The following is a 19,919-nucleotide window of genomic DNA, read 5'->3' on the forward strand; positions in this document are numbered from 1 at the left end:
GACAGATCAATTCTAAATGTGTCATAGGTGCGTCTTCAGTTGCCATCCAGATAAGGGAAGTTTTATCACTTTTTCTTTCATCTACTTCTATTCCCTTTCTTGCTTTCTTAATTCTGCTCTCTCTCACATCTTATCTCTGCACGTTTCTCAATATTTTTCTCATTGTTTTACTCACACATACTCACATTGCCGGCACTACTTAAACAAGTTCCCGCTGTCAGTGACATATCGTGTGGCATGTCAGAAGTGAGTGGTGGTCAAAATAGTTCATAGAATCCTGGTAGTGATCTCCATTTGGCCTCTCTGTACTTCTTCTCATGTGGAGGAAGCCAATCAAACTGTCTTGTTAACGAGCTGGTAAATTAACAGCTTTTGGCTGTGAAGGTTATGACCTGTGTTTTTGTTAGTTGGCTCTTTCTGTCTGATCTCTTTATCTTTGCCAATACAGTGATAACCTACAGAAGATAAGAGCAGGGTTTTTACTGTTTGATTTCCTCTGCAGATGACTCATTTGAGAAATAAATGATGCTGTTTGTTTTGTCTAGAAAATTGCAAGGATGTCTGAAAGGAAAGGATGCAGTAACAGGTGCGGCCATGCTTTCTTCAGTTCTTGTTATAGCTGATGTATGTTATGAGATGGATGTCTATGCTTTATCACGGATGATCACCTTACTACAGATGGGCTTCTCATTGATCCAGCCGGGCTCTGACAGGGACATTCTCTTCGAGTTGATTACAGTTTAAAGGGCAAGTGTAATCAAACGCACACGCACAAGTGTTGCACATGCAGACACACGCACTCAAACACACACAAACACACATTGGCATAGTAGCTTGCATGCTGCCCTCTGAGAAGTGTGTGTGTGTGCATTTATGCTCCTGTGTGTGTGTGTATGTGTGCACACGCTACGTGGTGATGATAGATCAGAGCATATAATAAACGGCACAGGTCTATTTTAGAACATGTCTGTATTGGCACCATGGGAATCTTTTGAGTGTGTGAACCGCGTCTAAGCCTTGTGTGTTTCTGTTCCATTTAGGTATGCGTACACGTGTCAGCAGAAACCCCCAGGAGCAGGCCTCTGTTATATGTCAAGACCACAACTGGTAACCCTGTAAAACAAGATGCCATTTGGTCCTAATTACAATCTCCCTCTGAGGTTGTGAGTGAGATGGTCTAATTTCATGCAGTGGACAAGGCTTAGTGGGTTGCACTGTCTGCTAATGGGAGGGGGTGGAGGGTCAGATGGGGTGGGCAGGGGAGGTGATGACAGGCTCTGCTGAAATTCTGCAGTGCACCATGGGATGTGTTGGAGGTCCCTTGGGGTGGAGGCGAGATTGATGGATGTGTTGTTTCTGAGTGAGCGCTCCTTCTAAGGCGATGTCCCAATGGCGACGACTCTTGGCCCGCTGGTGGTCATGGTCAGGTGGTCAGCTGAAAGGCTTGAATGCTACCACCCAAAACATATCACGCTGTCATTAGAGGGAGTCAGGTGGCTGAGCGGTTAGGAAATCGGGCTAGTAATCTGAAGGTTGCCAATTCAATTCCCGGCCAAATTATGTTGTGTCCTTGGGAAAGACACTTCACCCTACTTGCCTCGGGGGGATGTGCCTGTACTTAATGTAAGTCGCTCTAGATAAGAGCGTCTGCTAAATGACTAAATGTAAATGTATATCAGTCTTCTCCAAATGCAGAAATACTACATGATATTTATAGAACAATCCCTAGTTTGAATTTTATTGAACACATGCATGTATAGGGCAACACTACTTTAAAATGCAGTATATACAGAACATATTTCAGCGCAGGATAGTAAAATAGCTCATATAGAAACTTAGCAGCAAACTCACCAGGCATGAGACACTGAGATTGGGCCACTGTGGATAGGGAATACTAGCAGTTTACTGGGAGATTCCCAACAGGTTTTACGTAGCCCTTAATACAGCAGCAGTCAAATACTGACGTGCATGTAATCCTTTTAACAGCATAACATGTTGATTCCTGCTCACCCTAGTGACCTCATTGCAAATGACTCACCCAAGTTCTCGAAAGCCACCTCTGATTTCCGGCTAAAATACCTCGAACAGTGAAAATTGTCTCTTTATTCTTTTGTGAGTTCATGACCCTGTTCTTCATCTCTCTCCTCTACCCTCCTTTTCTTTCACGTTCCCTATGCCTCCTTTCCCTGTTGTTTTCTTCCTCTCCTCCTCCAATCGTATCCTCTCTTTCTCCCTCATCCACTCTCCTCCCAGGTAGCCAAGTACATTGTCGGGCCCACCACGAAGCCAGGGCCTTGGGTCCAGCAGAGTCTGGAACATGGAGCAGGCCAGTGGGGTGAAGCAGGCGAACTGTGGGGCTACAAGCCTGCAGGTCTTCTCCTCGACCTCCTCTCCATCCGGGCTGATGATGTCCTCGTCTCTCCTCCCATTCCTGTCCATCTCCCCCCACACGTCCAGCCCCTCGTTGAGCCCCTTCTCCCGGTCAAACCACTCCCGGTACTTGATAAAGGAGCGGTCACTGGACGCTGTCTCCGGCCAGGGTAGACTTCCTGTCAGCATGGCGTAGGTCAGGATCCCCAGAGCCCAGCAGTCAGTACTGGCCTCCACCGACAGCCACACCCTCTTCATCATTCCTCTGTCTTCTCTTTCTCCTGCTCTGTCGTTCACACTGACGTTGTGGCTGCTGTCTTCCGTATCTTTGGCGATCTCGGCCTCTGGTGTGCAGTAAGGCGAGCTGTACCAGACCCCAGGGACCCTGGTTCCTGAGGCCTTGACCATCCCGAAGTCCCCCAGCTTGACCCAGCGACAGTCCGGGTCACACAGGAACACGTTCTCAGGCTTAAGGTCGCGGTGGACGAAGCCAAGGTGGTGGAGGTGGGAGAGAGCCCCACTCAGCTGAGAAACCACTCTCTGGACACAGTTCTCCTCCACACCCACCTGGGAGACAGAACTACATTACCCACAGTCCTCCTCCACACCCACCTGGACACAGAACTACTTTGCCCACTGTGTAAATGTGTCTGCTCTAGATAGTGTAATGATGGCATTAAACAGCATGCATAGACATGGAGAGAAGATGTCTCGTGCAACCGACAGGTATTCTGTACCTCTGGGATGATGACATCATAGAGGTCACCGTAAAGAGCGACCTGCTGGGCGAAGACGTAGTGATCGGGGGTGGAGAAGGCAATGCCAAGGGCCTGGGTGAGGGAGGGGTGGGTGCAGAAGGACAGCGACAGGTTGTACTCTCTCAGGAAGGACAAGAGGGAGGTAGAGCCACGGCGGAAAAACTTCAAGGCCATGGGAGTCCCTAGGAGAGAGGGCGTTCAACCGAGGGAGTAAGGGAAGGAGGGAAGGAATGAAGGAGGCAAGGAAGAAAGAATGGAAAGGTGGAAAGAATTCAAGACTGGAAAGGAAGAACGTTCAGTGTTCCTCACCCCTGATCCTGTGTACGGCCAACATGACCTTGCCGTACGACCCCTCCCCCAGGAGCTTGACAACTTGGTAGTGCTCCTGCGTCTCTAGGGACGGCAGCGACTGAGCTGTGAGGTGACACATCTCGTCCAACAGCCTCACAGCGGCCTATGCAGAAGGAACACATGAAACGCAACTGATGAGGAACACAAGGGATGTTGTGATGATAGTCCCCATGGCAATGCTAAGCCAGGTATAATCACTTCCTTTAATAGCCCAATGAAGACCAGCAAGCACTCTGCAAAAGCAACACCCAATTCATCCAGGCCTCTTATAGATGTGGTTGTTTATGTTTCCGTTAGGGGCCATGGAGGGACTGTGCAGTTCTTTGCAGCCTTAGGCCAGGCCATCAGAGCAGAGAGCTGGGGATACAGAACATGACCCTCTTGGATGAGGGGATGGGGGGGATTAGAGGGTTAGGAGACAGTATGTGAACACCCCAGACAGACTCCAGGGACTGGGGCTTAACACCTAGCTTACATAACCATGTCCCCTCCTGTCCCCTCCTGCCAATATATGTTTGATACGAACCAAATAACGAAAACAGATGTTGTACTAGATAATTTAATATAGTATAGTAAATAATTAAACCTGCATACAGTATATGTCTACGCATTTGAATTAAGTACACTGATCCATAGAATCAGAAAAGATTCAATTTCCAAGGTATCCTCAGAAAGAGATTCCATCTGGTCCTGCTCTTGGGCTCTGATAAACTGTGAAATGTCAGGGACTGTGATTACATAAATAGGACATGCCATGCTGTGCAAAATAACATGATAACTAGGTCATATGACCTGAAGGCCCCCCCCTCCCCCCCAAAAAAGAAAAGTTTGTTCTTTGTCCCGTCTTACTGGTAGGTGGTATGCTATTCTCTTTGGTATTTTTATGGTTATAAATAAAGTACAAATTAAATAATTAATTAGAAATTGTCAATGTTGAATTTACATCTCTGTTAACTAAATTAATCTGAATCTTGAAGTTCACCAAATGTCCTGAATATCATGACTTTTCAGTAGCTTATACACACTATTTTTGAATGTCATGAAGGTAAAAAGCTTGCCATTATAACATAGTCTGCATGCCAAAGAGATAGGCCATGGGATGGCCTACTCTACTCACTGTCATGATGGGGTTTGGCTGGGCTGACTTCCTTTAACACTGACGGTTCTTGTGGGTTATTCAGTTTCCTTCCCCTTCTCACAAAGTCTGCTCTGCAGTAAGAGGTCTATAACGTATCAGGGGCATCAGTCTATCTCACTCGTAAATCACAACACTAAACTTTTACTGCATCCACACCGGGGACACACTAATCTTGGGTGTCAGTCTTCTTTTTGCAGTGAATCTCTTCTGCCCGTCTGCTATCCCCTGGTCTCCAGTGTGCATGTTGCCATCTCTCCTTCTCCCCCTTTAATCCTCTCCTTATCTCGCTGAACTTTTCCTCCCCTCCCTCGTTCTCTCCCCCCCCCCCCCCCAACTTGGATTCTTCATTGCATGAAGCTGACCCTGTACTACACCACCATACCCGCACCCTCACCCCACCCAGGTTTCTTGGAGATTGCACCACAGTCAAAACGGAGCTTGGTTCATCTGTCTATCAGCACATTAACACCTGAACCCCCCACCGCACACACACACACTGCTCTCACTTTCTCACTTAATATCCAACTGCCCCCCTTCCCTCTGTCTCTGCATTCCTGGTTGACAGGAGAGCCAAACCCTCTGACTGTTCTAACAACAGACAGTTTGTCTCCTTTGCGTTCAAATTACAACCTTGTTTTCTCCACTTTCCCCCTCTTTCATGCAACTCTCTCTCTTTTTCCTCTCCCTCTCTCCTTTCCCACATTTGGCTTGACAGACCTAACAGCTGTAAGAGTCTCAAAACTAAAATGGCTTAATAGTGCAATCCTTTAACAGCTTAGCCTTATGCCTGCCAACGAAATATTCTCTTAGCTGCCAACTATCTATCCCATCCGCCGATAAACTGACACCAATCCACCGCCTCTCTCCTTCCTCTTTCGGTGTCTCTCGCTCTCTCTCTTTTTCCGCCATCTTTCCTTTTCCACACCCCTCACCCTGTCCCTCCAACAGCTTTTTTAACCCCCTGCCCCACCCTTGGGGGCAGATGCATTACTATAATGCTATACTGCACCCGGCTCCCCTTGAGCCACAGCTCATGGGTCCCACAGACATAGAAGGTTAGCCACAGTATAGACCTACATGCCTTAGGTTGGCTATGTTGCTGGCCTGTCACATAGGTCACACACGGATATGTTATGATACACCCATCAGTCTGTCATGACCAGCCTATTTGTAGGCCTGTTTACTACAACTGTGTATGAGGTCTTGTCTACTTCTGGGCCTGTATCTAGGTCTAACCATATCTGTATACATGGAGTGGATGTGTGGAAGGACAAGAGAACAGGGCCCTGTATGCAGTTTTATGATTTATTTTATTGGAAATGTGTCAAATGTTATTCTTTATAAAATATCATTACTAAATATCATTAGTATGGAGATACCAGCATCTCAGAATATAACATTATAGGACATTTAGGTATAAATTACATCAGTTCCATCCACATAACAGTAAATACAATATTAATATACACGAAGTTCACAGCAGGTTGCCTTTGACTGTAGGCTCTCACATTCGACATGCACATGCACATATAGCTCAAAAATAGCTGCTTAGTAGCTTACTATAGTGCATCTGTCGAGATGAATTCTCAACATTAGTAAGGTGCACTTAGGAAGGATACAAAAATATAGGCCTGAGTACATACATTAAATAAGTAAACAGTGATTTCCTTGGATTGGGGGGCGATTTACTGTTGGACACAGTAGGAACCTCCATGGTAGGAACCGTGACGTCAAAGACTACTAACCATGGACGGCAGTTGCAGTAGCACCCTGGAGGACCAGCTACAGTAGAAGAAGAGGCGCTCACTGATCTCAAAGGAGAGGAGGAGAGCGTTGTAGGCCGTGAGAGAGGAGGGGAAGGACGGGGTAGCAACCTGGGCAGGTGGGCATCCAATCTAGGATTGGGGGGTGGCAAAGATACAGATTGACACTGATTCAACATTTAAACATTTAGGCCTGGTGCATTTGAGCATACTGCATTCCATTTTGTCTCATCAACCAGTCAATTCTCAAAAACGTTTAATAAAGTAAATTAAGCAACTCTTTTGAAGAGTCATGAAATACTTTTTGTGAGTTTCTTATTTGCATGAACGCATTTGTGATTAAGGAGCTTTTCTTGCCCTTTCCAGCATCGAAGAGCAGACAGAAGAGCTCCTCTGAAGAACATCGGTGACCTCCAGTGTCACGGAGAGGGATGGCAGACTCACGTTCTGCCTCAGCTCTCTCAACCAGTTAACATGCAGCAGGAAACTCTGGAGATCAGACTGCAGTCCAGACAGTGTCTCGTTTATCTAGGAGAAGAGAGGAGGAGAAGAGAAGGAAATTGTCATTTTAAATGAGGGAAGCTTGTTTAGGCATTGGCACTCGGGAAGCGCGCGTCATCCGCTCATTAACACACCTGTGTTAGCCTGCTCAAGCCCATTGGGCCACGTCCAATTAGGCCGCACGGATACGTACACACTCACCCCAGTTGCTGTATGATCTGTGCTGCTGCCACCTTCCACCATCCCCTTCTCCCCCTTGCTGTCTGTATGTTCCATCCATCGGGGGAATATATTTCTATTGCTCCCTGCCTCATATTTCATGTATGTATGTGTCACATCGAGAAGGCAGGGAGTGCTTCCCTTAGATCATCCACTCCACTCCAAAGTCAAACCTATTTCCATGTCTATGGTTATCAATAAATGGTCAAATCTAATACATGTGTCTTGACTGAACTGGCAATGGGACTTCTGCAATGGACTGTATACTGAAGGGAGAAACACCAGCTTGATGTACCTGTGTGTGGATCTGACCAGCTGTTGACTTCACTTTAGGTAGAGATTCCAGGATGTACTCCACATAGCCCACCTCCTTCTCCTCACTCTCCGTCTAAGCAGGCACAGAGACACACATTAGGAACCCTCACACAAGCTGGAGACAAATGCTTGGGTTTGACAAGAACACGTTTTACAAGTTTAGATGCTGGGAATCAAACCTTCCTTGCAGAGCCACAGCATGGGCTGTTAGACCAAAGTGAGTGCACCTGCACCATGGTCCGTATGAGTTTGATTCTAAACCACTTGATCCCACAGACTCATGGTAGTCCTTAGCCAGGTTGAACTCACCAGCATTGTCCATGCCAGTCCCTGTAGTTTGGTCATCTGTCGTGACATTTTCTTCAAAGGGCCACAGAGGTGGCAGGGGTGGGTGGGACGAGACATTGACAAGACAAGCAGCTGGGCCAACAGCAGCAAGAGGAAGTGATGAGTGGACGTTCGGGGGAAAACTATGAGAGAGAGAGAGAGAGAGAGAGAGAGAGAGAGAGAGAGAGAGAGAGAGAGAGAGAGAGAGAGATGCTGTAAAATAAATAGTAGAATAACCAATCAGGCTCAAACACCAGATTGCAGCCATCGCACACTTCCATGATTGCTTTAGGCAGCAGTGTCCATGATGGCAGGATGCTGCCAATGAGTGTGAGATGGAGATGTGATAGGTGATGGTTGGTGATGCAGGCCAAACTAAAACACAATGATGAAAGCAAAAAGTCTTTCATTGGCACCAGCCAACTGTAGCTAAAAGTAGGTGCATGTGAAGGAAAGGTCCCGATCATCAGTAAGGAATGTGAGGAATGCTGTGGTCAACGTGTTTTGTAGCCCCAAACCCCCTTGACTAAGCGGGAATCTGTCTAGTTTTCACAGACATGAAAATGCTTCCATTGAGGGTTTTGACTTTGGAAGGAATACATTTACTTAATCTCCTTTTCTTGTTCTGATTTCTTTGCTGTTAAAATAATTTTAAAAATGCCAATGTTTTTCCTCCAAAATTCACCAAGCCATTGATTATTAATATTCATTTTGTGACCAGACTACGTTGCTGGCTAGTCATTTCAGTTTGTCTTACGGAGACAGGATATGGTTATTGTCAGTGGCCTAGTGTGTCACCAGCCCTCAACCTTGTCTGTGTCATTTCCTTTGAGGTTATGTTTTGATCATCTCCACTACAAAGTAATTCTAAGTTATATTCATTCTGATAAAGGTTTGAAATGTAGCTTCTTGTTGACCTTAGCTTACTCAGAATAACCCAAGCCTTCCAAAGAATAGTTTCCCAGTGAATTACATGAGTCAGCATTTTTTTAAATAATTAAGTTAGTTGGTTTCTTGAAGTTTGACAGTAGCTATGAGGTTCGTGAATGTGTTTTGTTTGTTTTTAATCCTTGAGTGTTCAATGAGTGTCTATAAGAATTTAGCAATTAGCATTTTGAAAGTTGCAGTTGGCTATGCATATATTGTTTCTACATAATACATCTTTCTTAAACTGAAGTTCTACATAGTAGCATTTCAATTTATGCTGGAGCAAACACAGGCATGATCTATCTATAAGTGTCTCTAGAGGTTTGTGTGTGCACTAATCAAGAACAGTAAACATTGTCCTAAGCATTCCAATAATCACCAGGTTATCGTTCATTAAATTCATGAGTTTACAATATTGTTTCCTGAACACATCCTGTACACATACACACAGCAGTAGTTATGATCAATAGAGTGAAACTTTCTGGACCCAAAAACATACTTACTGTATGTAAATGTCATTGTCCTGTCCTGGCTCAAAAACAGCCCAATCACTCACTCACTTTCTCAAAATGTGTACACAAACGTAAAGTGAAGGGCCCTTTTATAAAATGCATGACACATCACCTGAGTCACCAGCTTCATTCAAGCTTCGACGCCCCCTCATCCAGCCCTCCTCCTATCCTTCTAAAACCCCCTCTTCACATTCTCTGGTTTTTCTCTCCACTGGTCAGATGGTTTGGCTCTCCTCCACAGTGACCTGTCTGTGTCATCTAACGGAAGTTTAGGTTGCACGTGGCTGAATGTTTGACATCTATGAGGCAGAATTTTGTCCATTTTATTCATGCAACATGCATTTATACATTTCAGGCTAAACTGCTAATGAATTTCTTTGAAATACTATGGATACACAGATAGAAAATGTGTGATATGTTAATCCATCTTTGATTGTTGAGCAATTCAGAACAATCACATTTTAGACTGTTCATGGAAAGGGAATTATGTAAAACTTGGGTGCTGTGTAAGAAGAAGGCACCTGCCTCACATCACTCCCCTTGGTACAGAGGCGGAGCTAAAAGGTATAGGCCATCAAAGACATGATACAGGACTAGTAATGCTTATTTCAGTATTTCTTCTTGCCCACTCCTTTCCCTGTTCTTTGAGAGGAATACACTTAGTGCCAAGGGAGTTTGAGAGACGTGGAAACTCGTTCAGACCACATAAAACCCAAGCATACATTTAGAATGAGCACATTAAATCTCTGATCTTCAAGCTGACAGGTATAGAGGTGGAGGAAGCCTTGTGGCTGATGACTAAGCAGATCCTGCATCCTGTGGAGTTGTCATGGAGCCGGTCTTCCTCTCCTTGTCTCCTGTACCACACGGTTCTCATAGGGAGATTCCACGGAGGCGGGGCCTCTAGGGGCCTGTCGGAGAAGGCAGGATGTACAATTGCGCAACATGCATAAACACACACACATATGCGTCCATACATGAACACACATTTTTAAACACAGACATCCTGAAACACACCTGAAGTTGGTCATAGTCAGATGAAATGCTTGACATTTTCAGGGAAGTGTAGATGGAGTTTGTGTTCGTCACCAAAAGCTCTAACTGCTGGTGAGGAGAGAAGAGTACGTAAGTAAAAATAAATGAATGAATAAATAAATGAATAGATCATTTATGAATGAACAAACAAAAAAGAAATGTCCTTCTTACTGTTAGTCTTCTGGACAGGCTTGGGAAGGTAAAATTACCAGGTTTTGCAAGAAGATGTGATAAGATTTAATTAACCACATTTATTTTTATTACATTTCTTATTGTAATTAAGGTACTACTATTGAATTGTTGTCTTTGAGGGAACGTTCCTGCTCCTACCTTTGAAAAGTACACACAACCAATGGGAGGCTGAGAAGGCAGAGTGACATCATCACCCCACACAGAATGTACAGTCCCAGTGTGGAGCAAGAACGGATGTCTTCCTTTTTCATCTCTATGACACAATCACTGAATGTTACAACACTACTCTCACTTTATAATCAGTTGACCAGTTGTTCTAAATGTCCTCACCCAACACTGAAATGGTCGTGCTGCTCTGCACCTTCTCGGTGGTGCCCCCTGTTGTCAGGGGGTACTGTACAGAGCAGCTGACCCCTGACCCATGGTGTCTGGGTGAGGCTGTGAAGGTCAGAGTGGAGGTCAGGGTCTGCAGACCGTCTGCAGTGGTGTTCGTGCTGTGTTGCTCCCGGCCCCTGATGCTCCAGCTCAGGGAGGGGGGCAGGGAGGGGCAGGGGGCTGGAGCGGAGCAGGTGAGCAGGACTTCCTTCCCCTCCGGCACCAACACCATCTCGGGGAACAGCTCTGGACTGGGAGGTGTGTCTGAGGGAAGAGGGAGGGGGCTGATGGGGAACTTTAAAGTACGATTCAATACAGTTTGTGTGTCTGTGGAACGGTTGATGGATCCATGTATTTCAGACCGGATACACTGGTGTTTCAGACATGAGAGCCCAGGACCAGGTTCATCTGTAATATTGTACTGTGGTGTCTTTGTGCTGTACCTGTTTGAATGATCTGAACCCCAGGGTTAAAATTGTACTGGAGAGGATTTGGACATTGCAGTCTGAAGAAAAAGGTATCATTTCCACCCGTGAATTCCTGAAGCCTGGTGGTGCAGTTCTTCTGCAGCAGGTCCCCTTCCAAGGTCCCCTGGGTAAAAGTCTTATTATCTGCGGAATTGAAAATGGATGGCCCACCCATCCTTCCTCTCCTCCAGATGGCACTAGGGCTGGAGGTGAGATATGCCTTGAACTGGTCAGGGATCTCAAACCGACAAGGGATCAGAACACAGGAGCCACGCACAGCAGTGATGCTTCGGGGCATCCAGACAGACCACTCGCTGCTGAGTGCACCTGAAGCCAATGCATGCACACACACACACACACACACACACACACATACACACTTAAATACACATCTACACATATTAATATATAGAAATACATACATACACACACACAGACAGACACAGATACATTCACACATGGTCACAGATTCATATATGCACACACACAGACACACGTACACACTATCAGTTAGATGGGAAACCAAAAACAGAAATCACTGGGCTCTTCAGGAAGCCGACAAGCAAATGAGGGGTGAACCACATCCAAACGTCAAACATTCATGCATAAAGTTTACACATATTGCTGATAAATGGATTATGGTCTATGGTTGCTTCCTGTCTGGTATCAAAAGAATCTAGAGGGAGTCCCAGAGAAAAACTTTCCCAGGACACTTTTCTAGAATCACAAGTAAACTAACCTTGCATCATGAAAATCAATACAACCCACGGCATCACTGAGAATCCCACTGCTGATTCCTGCACCAAGATCTGTTTTGTTCCCTTGTTTTCTTCTGAAGAAGACTGAAAAAACCAAGGCAGAAAGCAAATGCCTTATTAGTTCTACTCACTTCCTTAATGTAGTCCCAATTTAGCTGACTGTGAGATGAATTCGGATCACGAATACAGCTAAATAGCAACAGATGTGAAAACAAAGCAGAATACCTGTGTATGTGAAGTTTCCTTCCAGTGTGAGAACTATGTTTCCTCAACCCATACGGTTAGGGAAGCTCTGTCAATGCCAATATTGCATCAGGAAGCAGCTTAGTGTCTGAAGGAAAGTCTTACTTTCTGGTTGCAACATTGCTATGTTTGTGTTGCATTCAGGCTGTAGTGTGAATGTGATGCACTCAGCCACCCGAGGGCAGTAACACCTAAATAAACAACAGATGCACAACCATACACTGAACTGGGACCAGTTCCAAGGCTTGAGGTTTTGAGGGGTGGAAGCAGAATGGATGTGTTACACTGGGAGCTCAGCCTCATGTGTGTAACTGGTTATGCATTTTATTGTTTGACCTAGTTATGTGAATTTCTCAAAAACACTTATAAACAATGTGTGGTTGCGGGCATGTAAAGTCCTGTCAGAGACACAGAGTAGACAATATGTGTCACCCTCTAAAACTTTCTTTGAAAGAAATTCATGAATTATCACTTTGGAACATCCTCATATGTGTCACACATACAGTATCAGTCAAAGGTTTGGACACATTAACACGGGTATTCATCACTCAAACTGTGATAAGGTCTCTCCCTGTGGGAGAAATCCTTTCTTCCACACTCCTCAGAAAGATGTACGTCACAAATGTCTTCAAGTTTTTAACCGCTTGGGGCAATAGAGCACCAGAGCATTCTCTCCTATCATCTTTTTCTTCACCATGATCTCTATTGCCTTTTTGATGTTCATCATCTCGATAACATGTATATTCTATAACATTGATCATCTCTATCATGTCTTTGATCTATAATGTGTATTTAACCTCTGTCAGCATCTTCCCTCTTTGAGACAGGGAAGGTAGGTGGGAGGGAGGGATGGAGGCGTGCTGGCTGGCTGGTTGGTGAGAGAAGGCGTGGCAAGAAAGGAAGTCATGAAATTCTTGTTAAATTTGTGACCACTTCACCCAGACATTTGGCATTTCTTTCTCAAGGGTCACAGTGTTCTCACACCTTTCTACACACATGGACAAACGGACACAGACTCACTGACAGCCACAGTTTCAAACTGTAAAGGTAAGCGAGTACTGTCTTTATTTAACCTTAATTCATCATTAACAGTACACACAAACACAGTCAGCCACTTACTGCTGATGTTGCACCCCATTATAAACTTTAAAGCTTTCAATTTCTGAGTTGGACAACCATTCTCAAGTAAAATTCCCTTTATTGTTTATGATTTGATGCTGTCGTAATAAAGGGGATGCCTGTTGATGTCATCAATCTATGCTTTCGTTAATTTGATCAAAAATCATTGGCCAATGTGAAAAATGTTGTGCTTCTCACTGAATGTTACCCAAAGGCTTTGTTACTATTTTCATGTTGCAGCATGCTCCTCCTTGTCTTATCCATAGCACGATGATGTAATTTAAATAACAGAAGATTACTGTATAACCTGTATGTTGACAAAGTGGCCGACCACAAGACCTCATCACACTGACAAACACTCACAGCAAGGCAATTATTAATAAAACAGGTAGTGGTTGTAAAATAAATGACTGATCATATCCATACTGCAGACAACACAGTGATCTGTATACTTGGGAGACCAGTACTCATTTCCCATGTGTTATGTTGATAAAACCATGTGTATAATATTCATATTTAATGTTTGGGACAAGAATACTTCAGAAATGGCAGCATAGTGTTCAGGGAAAGGGGTGAACTCGAGCTTACTCTTGTAGTGCCCAAGAAAGACTGAAGGATGTGGTTTGATAGTTCCTGTCACCACAGATACTGAGTTTGTCTGGTAATAAAGACTGCAGTCATTATGTCCTTTTCAGGGCACACTACTCAGGTCATAAAACCACACTTAACGAAGCCGTCCAGCACTGCTCTGTCTGGCTCAGAATCTAATCAACCTTTCTCCAAAGTCAACTCCATTTGCTACATTGTCTGGAAGTTCATTGGTTGCCTCACAACCAGGGCATGTTTGTTTTAATGGAGTGCAATCTAATTGGTGTAGGTGGTGGTGGATGGAGGGGGGGTCCTCTTTTTTAACCCTGGTCAAACACTTTCTTTCAACCCAAGTCAGGTGTCCCCTGAGAGGCTTCCACACTGGGGGACTGGCTTGGTCACACGTAGCAGGCTGTGCGTTTCATGTGGAACTGCATGCGTCCTCAGATCACTATAAGTATTCATCTCAAATAAGTAGAGGAACAACAAAACCACACAGATTAAACGCGTGCACACACATTCCCAGACATTCCCAGACATCACCACCGAATGACTCAAATGTGACAAGGAAAGACAGAGCTGGCTGAGTCCTGGGTTCATGCCTCATTGACCATCAGCCCATCTCATGATGAACAGCATGGAGATATTTAATTCATCACATTAGGAACGTCTACACTTCAGGGTTCATCTTGGATAGTTAGTGTAGATAACTATAACCACTGAGTCTGATGGAAGTGATACATTGGGCTACCACTAGTTTGTTTTGCTATGAGGTAATATAGTGTCACCACATATTAGGTTTCACAATGAGCTATAGTGTTTCAGTTTTTGTTTGGCTGTAGATTCCCATTATTTCATTGTAGAATGTGCCCCAAAAAGGTTTGTCAATTTTCTTTTTAACAATAAGCTTGCAGTCCTGTTTTACTATAAGGCACTCATGTATCAATCTGCTATTCTTCTGCTTTCGCAGAAAATGGGGTCAACAACAAACGACTCACTCCCCCTCGTCCTGGCCTCATCCACGGATAACAAGACAGTAGTGGACATTGACGCCATTATGGACAACGTCACCATTGTGCTTTACATCATTACTATCTTGCTGGGAACAACTGGCAACGCGATGGTTATCTGGGTGGCCGGGTTCAAACTCCGTCCCAAGGTCACCAACGTGTGGCTAGTCAACCTGGCTGTGGCTGACTTCATATTCTGCCTCACCCGCATCCTCTCACTGGTCAAGAAGCTCTTCTTCGACCACTGGCCCTTTGGGGTCTTCTTTTGCAAGTTCAACGGGTTCTTTAAGTACGCCAACATGTTCTGTAGTGTGTTCCTTCTGGCCGTCATCAGCCTGGACCGGGCAGTGAGCGTCTGGTGGCCCATCTTCACCAAAAATCACCGGACGCTTTCGGCGGCGCGGCTCATCAGCGTTGGGGTGTGGGTAGGAGCATCCATTTTGAGCTCCCCCTACTTCGTTTACCGGCAGGTGTACCTGGGCAAGAACAACCTGAGCAAGTGCTCGCTCGAGGTGAAGGAGGCCATAGATGGCAACAACACCGCCAAGAATTGGCTCTACTCCATCCGCTTCCTGTGTGGCTTTCTGCTCCCCTTCCTGGTCATCCTCTGCTGCTACGCCATCGCCGGCTTTGGCATACGCCGCACGCGGCTTTCCGGGAAGACTCGCCCCCTTCGCATCCTCGCCTCCTTGGTCTGTGCCTTCTTCCTGTGCTGGGGACCCTACCACTGCCTCCTGCTGGCTAAGATGGTGGATAGCAAGACTGCTGTTGTGAAGATAGGACTGCCTATAGCTAAAGGCTTTGCCTACTTCAACAGCTGTGTGAACCCGCTGCTGTACTTTTGCATGGGGCTGGACGTGAGGAGCAGGTTCAGGCAGAGCCTGTCAGGGGTGTACCGTAGGGCCCTAACCGAGGACGAGGACGGGCGCTCCATGCAGTCCAACGAGCGCTCCACGCAGTCCAACGAGCGCATGCAGGACAGCAGCTGTGTGTCGACGACACGCAGGGATGGAAGGGGAAAGGGTCCTGTCGACACGCCAAGTATATGAGGGAAATGGTGGTTAACGGTGGTAAAGTTGCCACGGAAACCTTCACAACAGAGGACAGAGGGCAAAACGTAATCGCTTTCCCAAAAATCTTTTGAATGGTAACAATGAAGAGCAATGTATATTTTACAAAAAATAAGACTCAGTCACAAGGATTCAGTTCTTCAGAATCAAGACGACGGGGCCACGCGCATGTAGCATTTTTACTCTTTTGTTATTTCAAGTTCAGAATGAAAAAACAGGGCCTACTGTAGCCATGGACAAAATGCTTTTCACTGTATAATGTTTGTTTCTAGACATGATTTGAGAGTCATTACTATCCACAAGAGAATAATGCTGTTAGAATGAATAAAATATTTGGTTTCTGTGCAAGAAAACTTGTTTTCTGTCAAGAATGAGTTTCCAATTATGTGACAGTTTAATTGAAAATAGGGTAACACTTTACAATAAGGGTGCATGAATTATCATTCATTAATGCATTAACTAATGCATGAATCATCATCAGTTAATACATAACTCAGAAAGTACTTTATGATGCACTGATCATGAACACATCATTTGGTAATAGGGAGTCACATATGATTTACTATTAATTAAATCTGGAATCATGTATCAATTCCTATTGACATTGACACATTAACTGATTAAGGTGAGTTAACTACTTTAGTTAATCGTGCAAACTATGACTGTTAGTTAACTGTGTGAACCAAAACCCTGAGTTAACAGGGTAATTCATGTGTTAATTTCAACAATGGCGGTATCCATGGATTGAGAAGGTAATTAATCATTTGTTAATAGTAATGTGCCTTCTCAAGTAAAGTCACACCATGACTTAGGCTACATTCACTAATCATTAAGTAATTATTCACTCGACAAATACTTTTTCAGACAGCCAACTTTTAAATAAACTCTTATGAGTTGGAATACTGCATTACAGTCAACATATCTTTTTGACGACTTGATGACTACCATGCCGTTTGCAAAACGTTTTATTTCGCTCGAACAACACATGCAATGCCACCTTTCTAAGAAGAAGTCCACTCGAAATATCGACCAGTTTTTGACCATTTGACCATGTTGTCCGCTTTCTATCAAAAGTTTGATATTTCCCGGCATGACCTCACTCTCGGTTAGTAAGTAGGCTAGTTATTATTATATGGCAACGACGGTACGAGCTTTCTGATTGGCTAATGGGGAGTCATGCCAGACGCCCTCCTCAGCAGTCAATACGGCTCCGTATTGCCCTCTGATGTCATCTTCAATATGAGCGTCGAGTCTGCTGCTGAGTTTTACTATCCAGATGATGCTGAAAAGATCTGTCATCGAAAGTGAAGATGAAGACTAGACTCTTTGAATCACTTGTGTCGTTATTTTGTGTTGAAATTAAAGCCATTTTAGCAGAACCATGTTGTCCGCTTTCTATCAAAAGTAATGAGTTGCTAGGCAACACATGAAACAGCGTGAGAAGACTTGAGAGCTAGCTACAATTAGCCTAGAGGTACCATTTATTTTCGTTTACAAAATGAAAAGAAGCTAAAAATGCCATATAATAAACTACTTACTAACCTCGACCGTTCGGTCATGCCGGGAAATATCAAACCTCGGCTTTGCCGTATCAACCTCGCTATTGCTCGGTCGATACGTTCCATCCTCAGTTTGATATTTCCCGGCATGACCTCACTCTCGGTTGGTAAGTAGTTAATAATTCATCCACCCTTATTGTAAAGTGTTACCGAAAATAGGTTACTGGGAATGTTCATGAAGTTCTAAGAAAACAAATCCTGGTAGTTCTGTTTTGGTTGGGATGGCATTATGTAGTTTCTTTCATAAGGCCGTGTTCACATTTGACTTATTTTTTCTGAAAAAATAACTGAAGTGTGAACACGGCCTAACTGTCGGACATCAATCCACAAGCATGCACAAACACAAACACATACATCTGCACATCACCATCTATCACCAACCCATGCAAACGTTCAATCTCTCTCAAATTTCCCTCTTGAATCAGAACACAATCGCCACGGTGACCTTTCAAATTTCCCTTTTAAATCACCACATAATCTCCACGGTGACTTTGACCAGTGTTTTAAAGGGGCTTCCTCCTTCTGAAGGTTATCTACTAGTATGTCAAAACACACTGACTCGTATAGCAGTTGTTTTTTTCCAAATGGCATTAGGAATCTATATCACATATTCCTTCTGTCACCTACCATTGCTGTATTTCGACACTGTTAAAGTAAGGGGAGGACAACCAGCAGATGCAGCTGCACGAACAATATAAACCAGTGCTACTCCATCCAACAATGGAGGACATACAGTCAAATCTCTGTAGTGGTATGACCAAGAAAGGTTAAAGGATGGGAGGAGATATCAAGCACATAACATGAGGGAGAGAAAGGATGACTGGGGGAGGGGGGCTGTTTGGCCTATAGGGTTAGGGTTCGGGTTAGGGTTAGACAGTTTGGAAAACATACACATGTCTCCACAGGCAACCACAAACCTTGGGTTCAGCCACAGTACAGCTCCCCTTTACATTTAGTCATTTAGCAGACTTTTTTTTAATCCAAAATACATTTAAAGGTACTGAAAGCAGAAGGAAAAAGATGAGAAACAACTTGTGACTGCCTCTGTTCCTCAAGCTCAGACAGCACATCCTTTTTTAACCTCTCATTATGTATTTTACTTTCAGTTCTGCTTCTACAATTCTTCCTTAAATTCACCCTCTCTCAGTTCAACTACTGTTGACATTGAGGGGTCATCTCAATACCACACGCATAAGTGGATTAATGTAGAGCTTAAGGTTTCGGAATTACTTGTGGCAGGAGAATACTAAACATAATCAGAATGTTTGACCCCCTGACATACATAGTTTCAGTCCTCAATTATTTATTGTTTTCAGTGATTTATTGATAATCAAGTTATACAGTGGTGGAATGTTTGGTGATGTCATTTTAATACCAATGTGTCCCCTTTCTCTCAGACCAACTGTTGGTAGTTATCAGCAGCTAAACGCACTGTCCGAGATTAACCCTGAAGTCTAGAAGTTTCTGACGTGACGGATTAAACATCTCCATGCTGTTCATCCTGAGATGGGATGCTGGGGAGAGAGGCATGAACCCAGGAGTCAGCCAGCCTTTTCTATCTTGCATGTTGCTGAGTCATTCAATGCTTGTCTAGGAATGTGTGTGTGTGTTTGTATTTGTGTGTGCAAATATTATGTGTGCGAAATACTCACAGATTGAGTACATATGATTGTGGTTTGGAAGGGTCTGTTTCCTTTTTTTATTTGGTTTAACATGAAACACATAATTGACAGAAAGCCAAACAAACACCAATGTTTAACTCCTTGACTTCTGGACTAGCATCCAATTGAATAAAACAAAAGACAAGATTAAATTCATGAACAATTGCAAACGTATTACTTTCCCTGTGTAGATGTTTGGTGTGATGGTCAAAAACCAGACCCTAGAAGTTACGATTAGACCAGATTAGATTGGGATCCTCTCATTAGGCAGCAGGCCTGTGATGCCAGGTTGGTGTTCGTCGGGGGATGAAGACTACACCGTGTAGAACAAACCCATCATCATTGCAAGAAATTAGCTGTACTCTGTGTCTACTCATCTTACAGGATTTACTTTGGTGAAAGGTTGATCATCTGAGTGATAGTCAGCCCTCTTCTGGTCAGCTAGGTGAGGTGAAATAAAATGTATGGCTTCTGACCACAAAATACAGAACATTTAGGGCCGATAACTATTGGACAGTGCGTGCTATAGCAGTTGGTTTCAGTTTTTGATTTCAATTTTTTTTCCCATTGGTTTCCCATTGGTTTCCCATATTTCAAAGGTAGACAGAGACCATACACTCACTCTTTTTAATGGTCAAATAAGAAGAATGGCATCTTAAGA

General features: G+C 44.2%; 3 protein-coding genes across 6 annotated transcripts; 1 reads left to right on the forward strand and 2 right to left on the reverse strand.

The window, feature by feature from the left end:
- Window positions 1-1,710: 1,710 nt before the first annotated feature.
- On the reverse strand, window positions 1,711-4,897 carry LOC146295369 (serine/threonine-protein kinase SBK1). Its single transcript, XM_084697155.1, has 4 exons — window positions 4,597-4,897; window positions 3,438-3,582; window positions 3,108-3,310; window positions 1,711-2,937 (listed from the first exon to the last, which is right to left on the reverse strand). The coding sequence occupies exons 1-4, from the start codon at window positions 4,600-4,602 to the stop codon at window positions 2,134-2,136; spliced, it is 1,158 nt and encodes a 385-aa protein (XP_084553281.1). The 5' UTR covers window positions 4,603-4,897; the 3' UTR covers window positions 1,711-2,133.
- Window positions 4,898-6,741: 1,844 nt separating this feature from the next.
- Window positions 6,742-12,361, reverse strand: LOC146295370 (myelin-associated glycoprotein). Of its 4 annotated transcripts, none has more exons than XR_014752944.1 (8): window positions 11,227-12,060; window positions 10,739-11,047; window positions 10,547-10,661; window positions 10,388-10,406; window positions 10,199-10,282; window positions 7,725-7,885; window positions 7,396-7,488; window positions 6,742-6,908 (listed from the first exon to the last, which is right to left on the reverse strand). XR_014752944.1 is itself a non-coding variant. In XM_084695406.1 (8 exons), exons 2-8 carry the CDS (start codon window positions 12,021-12,023, stop codon window positions 10,009-10,011), a joined length of 999 nt encoding a protein of 332 aa, XP_084551532.1. In that variant the 5' UTR covers window positions 12,024-12,092; window positions 12,234-12,361; the 3' UTR covers window positions 9,059-10,008. The 4 variants fall into 4 exon arrangements, 2 of the variants coding, with proteins under 2 accessions (XP_084551532.1, XP_084551531.1); XR_014752943.1 differs by having other exon boundaries at window positions 10,199-10,285; XM_084695406.1 differs by lacking the exons at window positions 6,742-6,908; window positions 7,396-7,488; window positions 7,725-7,885 and adding exons at window positions 9,059-10,092; window positions 12,234-12,361 and having other exon boundaries at window positions 10,199-10,285; window positions 11,227-11,577; window positions 11,990-12,092.
- An 841-nt stretch (window positions 12,362-13,202) lies between these two features.
- Window positions 13,203-16,376, forward strand: LOC146295371 (N-formyl peptide receptor 1-like). The gene is made up of 2 exons (XM_084695751.1): window positions 13,203-13,298; window positions 14,929-16,376. The coding sequence occupies exon 2, from the start codon at window positions 14,932-14,934 to the stop codon at window positions 16,015-16,017; it is 1,086 nt and encodes a 361-aa protein (XP_084551877.1). The 5' UTR covers window positions 13,203-13,298; window positions 14,929-14,931; the 3' UTR covers window positions 16,018-16,376.
- The last annotated feature ends 3,543 nt before the right edge of the window (window positions 16,377-19,919 follow it).

Source organism: Hypomesus nipponensis, chromosome 4 (genome assembly GCF_054491055.1).
Source record: "Hypomesus nipponensis isolate SF chromosome 4, ASM5449105v1, whole genome shotgun sequence".
Classification (NCBI taxonomy): Eukaryota; Metazoa; Chordata; class Actinopteri; order Osmeriformes; family Osmeridae; genus Hypomesus; species Hypomesus nipponensis.

Coding starts and splice junctions, on each gene's coding strand:
- LOC146295369 (XM_084697155.1), bottom strand. Junction 3,311..3,437: donor GGCCGTACACAGGATCAGGG/GTGAGGAACACT, acceptor CCTCTCTCCTAG/GGACTCCCATGGCCTTGAAG. Junction 2,938..3,107: donor ATGATGTCATCATCCCAGAG/GTACAGAATACC, acceptor TCTGTCTCCCAG/GTGGGTGTGGAGGAGAACTG.
- LOC146295370 (XM_084695405.1), bottom strand. CDS start 11,710: ATGTGTGAATGTATCTGTGTCTGTCTGTGTGTGTGTATGTATGTATTT. Junction 11,048..11,226: donor GGTTCAGATCATTCAAACAG/GTACAGCACAAA, acceptor CTCTTCCCTCAG/ACACACCTCCCAGTCCAGAG. Junction 10,662..10,738: donor CACGACCATTTCAGTGTTGG/GTGAGGACATTT, acceptor ATTGTGTCATAG/AGATGAAAAAGGAAGACATC.
- LOC146295371 (XM_084695751.1), top strand. CDS start 14,932: ATGGGGTCAACAACAAACGACTCACTCCCCCTCGTCCTGGCCTCATCC.